Raw genomic sequence first — 11,854 nt, forward strand, 5'->3', positions numbered from 1 at the left:
CCCAGCCTGTTTGGTAAACTATGAAAAAATCACTTATTGTTAAAAATTGCTGTGACAGAAAGCTATAAGGGAAAGCAGCTGATGAGGTGCTTTCATTTTCTGATTATACTGGAATCAGTTTCGAAGAGGCGCTAAGTTTAATGATTATGCGGGAATCATTTTCTGATTACACGGGAATTAGTACCAATAACACTCTTAACAAAAAATTTACCAAACGCCAAACTGCTTTCTCTCACAGCTGATTTCTCTCACAGCAAATCTGACAGCGATTATTTTCACAGCACAGCAATGCCAAATTGGCCCTTAGTTATCATTTTTTGCCCACTTTCTCTGTAAAAGTACTTCGGAAATTTTTAACTCTCGGTGTTTTCTATATACAAAAACCAAAAATCTATTTGTGTTGAATTAAATTGTGATCCACCCAAAGTTGGAATGTTTGAATAAAAGTAATTTTGTCTATAGAATTAAACTTCGAGACTTGTAATTTTTTGCCCAACGTCCTATAGTCGATACGTTTTGTAAATTAACATTTCAAACGATGCCTCGGAGATTGTGACTTTTGGAGGATTGTTCTGGTGTCTCGGAGATTGTGACTTTTGTGCTGAGGTGTTTCTGGTTATTGGGGAGCTTCTCTTCTTGGCGGATGATTGGTTGGTCTCTATGTGCAGCAGTGTTGTCTCATGTGGTGGGTGTGCATTCACTCTTTTGTGCCCTTGATGGTGCGGTCTCCGTCTTTTTGGTGGTGACGATGGCTTTGTATTGTATTTGTTTTGATTTTGTAACGGTGAAGATTGTTTTATTATGTACCAGTACAATGTGTTGGGTTTTAGTCTAATCTTCTATGTTCTTGTGTACTTGTATTAGTTGTTTGTTTCTTTCCCTTTTTGGGGATTTTAATGAACTTGAATTGATTAGGACAAAAATACAAACGATGCCACAGGGACTAAATTAGATTTAGTTATGAAAAGCTATCTTCAATTATGCAAATGAGATGGTCGAATTATTGATTTTCTGCTAAATTTTGCCTAAGAAAGACTTAATTATGGATTTTAAATGAAAAGGAAGAAAGGGAAAACTTAATCATGTATGAATCAGGCCCTTGACCCAACTCCCAAGTTGAACATGTTCTTTGCTTCACTTTCTGCCCCACCCACTTCAGAAAAATTTGTGGGATACGGGATAATATTGTTTTATTATTCTCAATCAATCACAAATTGCTACGTAAAAAAGTTATCACGCATAACGTGCCATAATTGATCGGAATAGCATTTCACACACCATTGAACAAAAAAACAGTGTTTCTCCACCCACTTGGGTAGCGTCTGACAAACAAACTTACTAGAAATTCTTATTAAAATCGAGCCATCACTATTAGATTTTTTTTATAAAAAAAAAAAAAATCCTATAGGAAACTGCTTTTAAAGATCAGGACACCCGAAAACAGACAAATTAGATTACCTAAACCACCAATTTTATTTTAGCCTGATTGTACAACATGTGACTGGCTACTTATCGTATACTTTGGAGTCTCACATGCACTTGAAATAGAAGTAGCTTCAATTATTCATCCAATTGAAAACCATGTGCAACATCCTGAATTATTTTTTGGTGTTGTACTTTTCCCTTGTGGGATGGCATGGGGATTAATGTTCTTACAAGTCCTTTGACGTTCGTGATACAGAAGAGAAAATCGAACATAAAACCTCGGATACTATGATAAATTTTCTTTAACCACTTACATAATCAATTACAAACTCTCTAACCTATGATGGAAGTAGGACTATACATATATATATTAGATGGTTTCACTCCATCCCATTTTGAGGTACTAACTACAAACAATGACAATTGAATCTCGTAGCCCAGAAAAGACATACACCCTAAGAAGCTGCATAGACTACATATGCGGCTAAACCTGCAAAAGCAGCCAGCTTTAAAGGCCAAATTAAGCTTATAGATGCTGCTGAGGAAGCTGGCAATGACCCAAATGGTGAGAGTGAAGAATAGGGGCCAGGAGAAACCAAGTCGTCCGGATTCGGAGGGCTAGGGTTGGAGGGAATGGTGGGGATAGATGAATCAGTTGGAGTAGCAGGAACCACAGGACCAGGAGATGGCAAAAGTGGAGCTATTTCTGGAGGCAATCCTTGTAAAGATGGAGGAAGATTGGTAACCAAGAATGCTGGTGAAGCTGAGACGCTAGATGAGGCAGAGGAGGCTTTTGAATGAAAGGAAAGCAGAGGTGAGGCCATGAAAGCCATAATGAGAAACACTATATGGGACCAAAAAGAGGCCATTTCTAATGATGAAGATATCAAAGTTGGGAGAGTGAAGGGCTTATATATTTTGTGCAATCAAAGTTTTTACTAAAAGAGCAGAGTGAATGGGATTTTGTGTGTGGTCTTTTGGTGGACGTTATGATTTGGGGTATTTTAAAAGGATGACTAGACTAGGGTGGGGTCCATATGCCACGTGGGTAGTGAAATTTGGATGGATATGAGAAAATACAGGTTGGCATATTTAGGGAAGACACAAAGATCAAAGATGGGTTAGCATCTTTTGTAATTGGAATCAGATGGTTTTGTTTTTATTTTTCCTTTTGGTCCGTGATCTTGCTGTTCCCTGATTTCTGATAATCCGGGAGAAGTCCTACTAATCTACTTGACTAGTTTCAATGCTATAATCATTGATAATCACCGTCATCAAATTTGTCAATTCAGAGGTTTATTATTCAAGTGATTAATAACAATTATTCTTGTATAAGATCATGTGTTCGAATTCCCTAATAGCATTCGATCGACGAAAATTTGAATTTCATATGGTGCGGACATCAATCAATATTGCAAATTACTCAAAAACATACAAGCATCCAAGAGAAGTACTAGGAAAAGTTTGGAGAAATTTCATGGGAAGCGTTGATTGATGTTATGATTTGTAAATTGATTCCATTACCATTTATATATAAAAAAAAATAAAAAATAAAAAATCAGAAATTCAGATACAATAATGCATGTAACAAATTAAATTTATTTTCTACCATTCTCTAGTCAATCCACAAACTTCCATAGTTCAAAAGCCATTTGCAGGGCCTGACAACAGAAACGTTTCGATGTCCATAGATTCCCTTCCCATTGGCGTCAATAAACAAGTTTAGTTTTAAAAATTCAATTATCAGAATTATTGAATGTAAAAAATGAGTAGAAATGTTGCGACATTGGAAATTATTGACTCTTGATGCAAAGATTTGCAATCATGATAGATTCTCGCATTACACATTTTTCCAACCGTAGATTGAAAAAGTCTGAGAGGTCAAGGACAACCTATACCCACCCCCAACCCCTCCCCCCAAAATCACGGGTCCATCAAGTAAAAAATTAGATTAAATTTAAATAAAAAAAAAATTACCGACAAATGATATCCTAACCCAAGGAATTTCACAGGATGGGATTGTCACACTATTCCAGCATGCATGAGCAGTGGATCCAAAGCTTTTTTTTTCTTATTTGCCAAAGAAAGTCTTTTTTGTTTGTTTTTGGGTAGATGGAATCAGAGTTTGGTCTCTCCATCCCAGCCAAATCCATGGTTTTCTAGAATTTGAAAAAAAAAATTCATGGTTTATATTTCCTTTATGTACAAGAATTTTGTGACCCCATAAATTTGTAGATTAACATCTTCAAATCCTATCATGGACATCAACTAACCAATCTCATACCACAACTAATCAGCATTTTGATATTAGTCGAACACAGGAGTTTGATCAAATTGCAGCAACTCTAAATTCCAAGAAAAATATGTATTAAAAGAAACTATATTTAGAATTGCAATGGACATACAAAGTGTACACGGATTATACAATGACATGTCAACCAGAGCTGGATTGACACTAAAATTTTATGCAGAAAAATTAAACTCACCTTCATAAGTTGTTGAACCCTTCTCAGGAACTCAAGAGGCATGTCTTTATGCCATTGTGAAAGCCAATTGATTTGCATACTGCACACGGAAAAAAGAAATCACTAAGTTTGAGAGATCATAAATATTATGAAACAAAACAATAGGGAAAAGAAACCACCATATTACCTCTAGCGTTTCACAAGCAGCGAGGCAGCCGTTGCAACTCCACTGCCACATGGAAAGCAGCAGTGGCTAAAACAGGTACACCTGAACCTTTAAGCTCAGAAACTATGCCCTCAATTCTCGAAATCTCGGGTATAGATATCGACAATATCATTGCATGTAGCAAATATTGCCGGCAAGAATAACCAAGTGCATGGAGCACCCGCTGCACCAGTAAGTGAGATGTGCCCCTACGCCAAGACTCAAGGACTGCAGTAACTTTTGGCAGATTAGTTAGAAGACCGGCAGAGGCTTCCCTTGGAGCTGCCTTGAGCAACAAGACCACACATTCAGAAGCTATATCTGCCACATTTCCTCCATGGGATCTAGTCAACTCTAGCAAGACACCAACATTGCTGCCAAAGTCCGTGATATCTCTAATGCCTTGTTGATCAGCACCACTTGCCTCGGAGGATACATCACCTATAAGAGCAGGTTCTTTTGAATAGATGAAGCCTTTTCTACTACTCACTGACCGTAAAAGGAAAGCCCTACATAGGCCAAGGGTTGGCTCCAGAAAATCTTCCATATCTTTTGCGTATACGAACTCTAGAAGGTTTCCTATTTTCCTAACTACCTTTAGCTGAGAAAGTAACTTGGTTTCCATTTCAGGTGCCGAAGTCAGAGCCAGACATAGCATTACATTGTTGACATTTGCACTTGAGAGATCACCAAGCAAAAACTCAAAGCATTGTGAGACTATCTTAAGATCTAGAATGTCTGCAATTTTGATGTAATTAAACTCAATCAGCATCACAAGAAGCTTTTGTGCGTACAAGGGGATTGGATCTTCATCTTCAATCAAAGAAGGGTAGAGAGGAAGAAAATTTTTATTGGATATGGATTCCAATTCTTTGGACCTCTGCTCATCCTCAGATTGTTCATTCAGGAAAATAACCATCACCTCAAACAAAATTTTCAAGCACAGAAACCTGGCATCACCATCCTTGTTGCCCTTATAAAGCACAGCCAAACTGGGGAGGATTTCACGGATAAAAATATCAGGGCTTTCAAGAATTACAAGTGACTCCTCTGACACAGACTCAAGAACTCGAAGAAGGGTAATCTGAAAGTCATCCCTGCCCTGAAAATCAACAGTAAATCATTTAGCAGTATCTATGACATCATTTACCAAAAGTCCAAGCTAATAGACGTTTATTCTGTAGCCCTTCAAATCATCCCCACCCCCTTGTCCGTAGGATTCAGGCCAAGACCACACAACTAAAAGGTGCCCACTTAAAAATAATGGCATGGTTTACTAGTGATTAGTGTAAAAATATCTGGTTGTCACTTGTTCGTGCATTTTAACAACCTATTACAACCTGGGATTACTTTCCAAGACACAGTACCTGAGCCAGGCAAGTTACATATCATCCCAAGTTCCAATCATTAACAGTTGGCTGATCTAAGCCATTTTGGCATTACTAATTTTTCATATCCAAATTAAACGTCTACCTTGGATTAGCCAGATAACAAAAAGACTAGCAATGACTAAACAACAAAGAATGGTTGGGCTGCAGCCACCTACCTGAAATGTTGTCTCCACCAGTTTAATTAGATTTGCCAACTGCTGCAGGACCTGATCACTCACCACCTTGCGCCTAAAAGACGAGCTCCGAAGAAGATGGAGAACTACAGGAAACATATGAACATTGGTCTTTGGAGTAACTCTACTGTTCAGGGGAGATAGATGCCCATGGCGCCTTCCTCCCATCATTTGCTGTATTTCTCCGGTTATAGTATCCAGTAAACTGGGTATAGTAGATGCCACAACACACACGGATGCATCTAAACACTGCTGCACATAGTGGTCCTTCTCTTTTGCCAACCTGTCCACGGCAGAAAGTAACTTGGCATTGCAAAACAAATGTGGCAGCCACCTCCTACCATTCTTACAAAGAAGAGCAACGAAAACAAGTGCCTTTCCCTTCAAAACCTCACTTCCCTGATCGATAAGAGACACAAGACCTGGGACAAGATTCTTATCCTCCATCAATGGCAGGAGCTGCCTGCCAATATTAGTGAACATATGACTTCCAAGCATGGCCATGTTTAAAAGGTTTAAGCTGATTTGCTGCTCACGTAGACTGCCCTTCACAAGAGCTGATGCTATTTCTTTTAAAGAGAGCTTCTCTATTACTGATTGAATGCTAGGTGGATTGAAACGAACAAGACGGACTAAACACGATCCTGCTGTGAGCCTCATGCTCTCCTGCTTCCCAGCAGCCCTATATAAATAGCACAGGTTATTAATCATGTCCTGGCTAGTCAAACGAGCTGCCCAGTGCCCTGCTTGACTGCAAATATTTTCAATTGTCCTCAATGCATATAGTTGAGTTAAATCATCCTCCCCTTTGCGCAAAATTGATGACACCAATGAAAGCAATGAATTTGAAACCTGCCCGAGGTAAAATAAGTTATCAATCAAGAAAATATAAACAAAAGGGCAGCAAAGAGCAACAAGAAGAGTGTTTTTTTACTAAAGCATACACACATACAATATGGAACTCCATCTTTTACTCTTGTGAAGAGTAGAATTACATGCTGTAAATAGTATAACAGTCATTCTTTTTATCATAAGGTGCATAACCAACAAATTTATTGCAATAATGTAGGAAGCTAACCTGCCACCCGGATGTGGACCGGATTTCCTTTGATGGAGACTCTGCTGGATTGTTGTCTCCAGCTTGCTCACTTTGAGTAGATATATAGAATAGCAACTCACCTAAAGCAGCCATAGAAAACCTCCTCACTTTTTCCTGCTTGTCTCTAAGGCCATCGGCAAGTGAACCCAAAATTCCAGAATTTGCCAAATCATCTTGAATAAAAGTAGAATGGCGAATCAGCAAACCAACCAGAGAAGCAAGTTGGACACGCAACGCCAAAGCCTTGGACAGCCGAAGCATTTTAACAAGCATAAGCATGATAGGTCCATTGGTCAAGATATTGGCGGCCTCAGCATTATTGCTTAACATCTCAAGGTATCTAATTACATTCTGCTTCTCCCCAATGCTACTGTTCCCATTAAAAATGGCTATAATCTTATTGTTGAGTGCATCCAAATGGTCTTTAGAGATTTTCACAAAATCAGAGGCTTGCAGAGTGTCAAAAGGAAGTGAAGGAAGAACATCCGAATTTTTATCAGATTTTCTGCTGGGCATCACAGGTCTGACTGAGAGATCAGATGGATGCCAAAGAACCTGTGAAAGGTTATTCGAAGATTTTACAGGATCATATTCCATTGCAGATCCTGAACCATCTTTAAATCTCTGATTTTTTATTACAGGACTGGCACTGGGTGGGATTACAGCCACTTCAATATTATGAGGAGATGATTCCTGATCAAGTACTCTTGAGTCATCTGAGGCAGGCATATTAAGCACAGAAAGGGTGTCTGATTGGTTTGAGTTGTTTTCCATGTCTTCCACTTTACCCTGGTGCTGATTCTGACTTGAAAATTTGTTATCAGGTGTACAAGCTTGATTCTCAGACCCATCAGATTCATCCTGCGTGTCATCTTCAGTGTTCTCATTAAAGTCAAGTTCCATATCAGTGTTCTCAATTTTGACTTCAGAATCATTCTCAGAATTGGTAGATACCGGCCTCCGGTAGTTTTCCTTCTCATTTTCCCTCTGCAGGTTCATTTTTGCTATTCTTGAGAGTCTCAAAAGATTCACACCCCTGGTAGCACCAGAAGGATCCTTTTTTTCATCAACCCCTCTTCCAGAAACCTTTGCTTGAGTTCTGCGGCCACCTGGTGTACCCTTGACTGGAGTCTCATGGCCTTTTGTTCCTAAAGTAGAATTCTCATCCTGCTTAAAAGTTTTTTTAACATCCTTTTGACGAGATTTAGGAGTCCTGTTTATGGAAGATTGATCACCATTACGTACTGACAGACATGGCTTAGCACATTGCTCTAGCATATTATCAAAAGCAGGCTGAGGAGGTAGAGGCACCACATTTAACTTAGTCCTCCAGAAGGCATGACCACAAAGTTCAGGCCACTGTATTCTTTCTGCTGGATCCTTTACGAGTAAAAAATTTATTAGATTGACAAAAGAACGACTAGGAGTGCCAGGTAGAGGAGGCGCTGGATCTGAGAGGATGGATTTTACTAGCTGAGTAAATTCCCTACCCACAAAGGGAGGCCTCCCAGCATAGCACTCATATAGAACACAACCAAGGGCCCAGAAATCAGATGCATATGAATGGACACCCCCCTCTTCAAACAGTTCAGGAGCCATATAACAAGGGGTTCCACGTTTTGCTTGTGGCAACTATACATGTGCAAGAAGGGAAAGCTACATTAGTGTTTTCATATTTTGTTGACAAAAAAAAAAAAGAATTGGAAAATTTCTAACCAAGCTCATATAAACTTCATCAAAAGAATTTCAAATGTTGTGATAGATAAGATAACCTACTGAGGAAGAAGTTGTTTGTGAAATATCGCTCAACTTTCTAGCCAATCCAAAATCACAGAGCTGCATTGTGCAAAGATACTAGTTCAGTTAAAGAGCAAAACAATTCAAAAATTAAGAGAAATAAACGAGCAAAACAGCATGCCTTATACCTTGGTACGGCCATTCTCGTCCAAAAGGATATTTGATGGTTTCAAATCACAGTATATGATTCCCTTTGAATGTAAAAACCTAAAAGGAAGTGAGTCCAAGAACATAACTTAAATAAATTAAACATGTAGAGACTTGTAAGAAGAAATAAAATGAAGCAATTGAAGATTTCTTACAACAAAGCTCTAACAAGGTCACACCCAAGGTCGTGAATTGACTCTTCAGGTAGCTGCTTATCCTGCAATTCTTCCGTACATTATTAGTATCACAGTGCTAAAAACATTGTACATGTTCCAAACCAGCATTCCAAATGTAGAATTTTACGACATAACATGATGCATGGAATCATTATACAACATTAGCACCGTTCTAAGACCAAACAGATTAAGCATAGCAAATAACATATCCACAAGCTTCTACACATTAAGGCAATGCAAAGTTCACACTAAGTGATTAATACCTGGTTTAATAATGTCATCAAATTGCCTCCAACACAGTACTCCAAAACTAACCACAAGTGAGCAGAAGTTTCATACCTAAGCAGTGGCAAAAGAAAAAGGAAATTCACAAATACATAATTCAGTTGTTAGCAGGAAGCAAATATAAACAGTTATATTCAGTCCCAGAAGAAATTAACTGATGAAGAATACTTACCACCAAAAAAATTTGAGGATATTTTGATGATCTAGAGTGTGAAGAATCTTAACCTGCATTAAATCGAACGTTACATAACCCAGGCATATCTGAATTTGAATTCTACGAACCAAAATAATGCCCAAATATTGCTAAATCTGAATTTCGTTCTAGTTTGCTAACTAAAATTTATCTACTTACTTCTTGAAGAAGCTTGCTCTTCTGCGATTTCTCAACGCTCTTAATCGCAAAGTACTCGATGGTCTTCTTCTTCCTCCCTTTGTACACAGTCTGCAAATTCAACATGAATCGGATAAATTAAGTAACTAACTGAAGTAAAACTGAGCAGTTCATCGGTGAGTTCAGATTTATAAATTCGACAGAGCTTGAGAAGCAATGTTACCGAGCATTTTCCACGGCCAATGGCTTCGTATATGTGGTACTGGTTCATCTCTAAGCTTTTCTAGGGTTGCAGATTTGAAACCAGAGGAGGATGATAGTCTGTGAAGCAGAGAGAGAGAGAGAGAGAGAGAGAGAGAGAGAGGCTTGGATTTGATTGGAGTGAAATGGGGCTTTTGTGGGACGAAAGGTCAAATTAGAGAGAGACTGTGGGGGAATGAGTGAGCGGGAACGTGGAATTTCATTGAAAATCAAAATCAAACGAGGAATTAATAGAGAAAAAGCGCATCGAGTTTTAGGTTTGAGTTGTAACCAAACAGTACATCCATCCGTTTCATTTCAAAATTTGAAAGCTGGGGGTACTGACTGCCACGTGGCCTGATTACTTTGCTATTTTCAACCTGTTTTTGATATAGGCAACCCAAAATTGGATGTAGATTTGGGATTCAAACTTTTTTGGCTTAAATGTCAAAATGGCTCCTGTGTTTTAGCTTATCGGCCAATTTAGTCCCCATGTTATTAATTTGGCCAATTTAGTCAATGTGTTTGTATTTGTTAACAAATTTGATCCTTTCCGTCAAAATTATGTTAAAACCTAAAAAAATGACATTTAAAATTAATTTAAAAATCTGTAATTAATTATAAAGATTTAAACTCAAATAATAATAATGCTAAAATGATTAAAACCCACACAACCTCAACCTCCAATGGTCTCTACCCTTCATCTCTCTCTCCTCTTCGATCCATTGGCCTGAATGTCGTCGACTTTTGCTGCAACGAGGATGATTAATTGGCGATAGAGCCATCAAGGTTACGTTGACCAGCTATGAAGATCTTCGTGATTTGTTAGAGAGGAAGCTGAGAGAGAGAGAGAGAGAGAGAGAGAGAGAGAGAGAGAGAGAGAGAGAGAGAGAGAGAGAGAGTTGTTGTGGTTTAGGTGGGGTTGGAATGGTGGTGATGGTGGCTATGGGTTTGGGGTTATAGTGGTAGTGGTGAGGGTGGCTGGGTTTGGGAGGTGGTTGAGGTGTGTGCATGAAATTGGGGAAGGTGAAATTTAAAAATATATATATTCCATTTTCAGATTGAATTTAAAATTTTATAATCAATTACAGTTTTTTTAATTAATTTTAAATATTTTATATTTTATATTTTTAAGGGAATGGACTACATTGACTAACATATACAAACACAATGATCAAATTGGCTAAATTGATAACACAGAGACTAAATTGGCCTATAAGAGAAAACACAGGGACCATTTTAACATTTAAGCCAACTTTTTTTATAGGGTGATTTTATTTGAACCCTAAAATTTGCTCTTTTGACCCCACACTCATTTTAAACATGAGTAACTAATTTTACTTTTGTATATAATTACTGTTAAGGAAAAAAAATATTTAAAATAAAAATTAAATTTGCTCACTACACCCACATACGTTTCTACAACACTAGTTAAACTTATTTCTCAAACCATCATATTTCTACAACCATAAAGGTTGAAAACATACCTAGTATTTATTCATGAAGGGTGAGAATGAAGTTAGGGAGGACTTCGAATGGGGGGTATGAGTTAATTTTTTTTGGCTTTTTTTGAGTGTTGAGTTGCATGGTCGTCACTACTTACGTTCATCATACCACTATCGAACAAGATAGGAAAATTCAGTGGCCATCCACTGAAACATTGAACCTATTTTAGTTGTATGTGATCGATTGTTAACTTATAGGATACGGTGGAGTTCCACCGTAAATTGGGAATGAGTTCAGTATCGTATGACTGAACTGTACCAAGTCCGAGTAGATGAGTTTAAATAACTTATGGGAGTGGAGAATATAACTACTACAGATACGGTGATCATAATGACTGAAGAAATGCACCCATTACGGATACGTTGGCCCTTGATACTGAAGAACAATTGCTGCCGAGGAGCACTGATGAAGGAGAACCACATATGGCGATTCCCACAGACAGTGCCAAACTGTTGACACTCAAAAATGGATGGCCAAGATTTAACCAAACATAGAGATGAGATATGATAGTTGATGGCTGAAGGTGAGGACCTTCGGCAAATGTATGTGCCTTCAGTAGGCAGGGGGAAGGTGAAGAGCTTCCGCAGACAGTGACAAGACGAAGATGAAGATGT

The 11,854-nt window shown here is 38.3% G+C and overlaps 2 protein-coding genes across 2 annotated transcripts; both read right to left on the reverse strand.

Moving 5' to 3' along the window:
* Positions 1 to 1,685: 1,685 nt before the first annotated feature.
* LOC110752325 (uncharacterized) lies at positions 1,686 to 2,385 on the reverse strand. The gene has a single exon (XM_021952949.2). The coding sequence runs from the start codon at positions 2,292 to 2,294 to the stop codon at positions 1,881 to 1,883; it is 414 nt and encodes a 137-aa protein (XP_021808641.1). The 5' UTR covers positions 2,295 to 2,385; the 3' UTR covers positions 1,686 to 1,880.
* Positions 2,386 to 3,789: 1,404 nt separating this feature from the next.
* On the reverse strand, positions 3,790 to 10,027 carry LOC110752316 (kinase family with ARM repeat domain-containing protein). Its single transcript, XM_021952936.2, has 11 exons — positions 9,718 to 10,027; positions 9,516 to 9,605; positions 9,336 to 9,388; positions 9,142 to 9,217; positions 8,858 to 8,919; positions 8,684 to 8,762; positions 8,535 to 8,594; positions 6,738 to 8,390; positions 5,642 to 6,511; positions 4,078 to 5,197; positions 3,790 to 3,990 (listed from the first exon to the last, which is right to left on the reverse strand). The coding sequence occupies exons 1-10, from the start codon at positions 9,763 to 9,765 to the stop codon at positions 4,088 to 4,090; spliced, it is 4,101 nt and encodes a 1,366-aa protein (XP_021808628.1). The 5' UTR covers positions 9,766 to 10,027; the 3' UTR covers positions 3,790 to 3,990; positions 4,078 to 4,087.
* Between the last annotated feature and the right edge of the window lie 1,827 nt (positions 10,028 to 11,854).

Source organism: Prunus avium, chromosome 1, assembly GCF_965620075.1.
Source record: "Prunus avium chromosome 1, drPruAviu1.hap1.1, whole genome shotgun sequence".
NCBI classification, from domain to species: Eukaryota; Viridiplantae; Streptophyta; class Magnoliopsida; order Rosales; family Rosaceae; genus Prunus; species Prunus avium.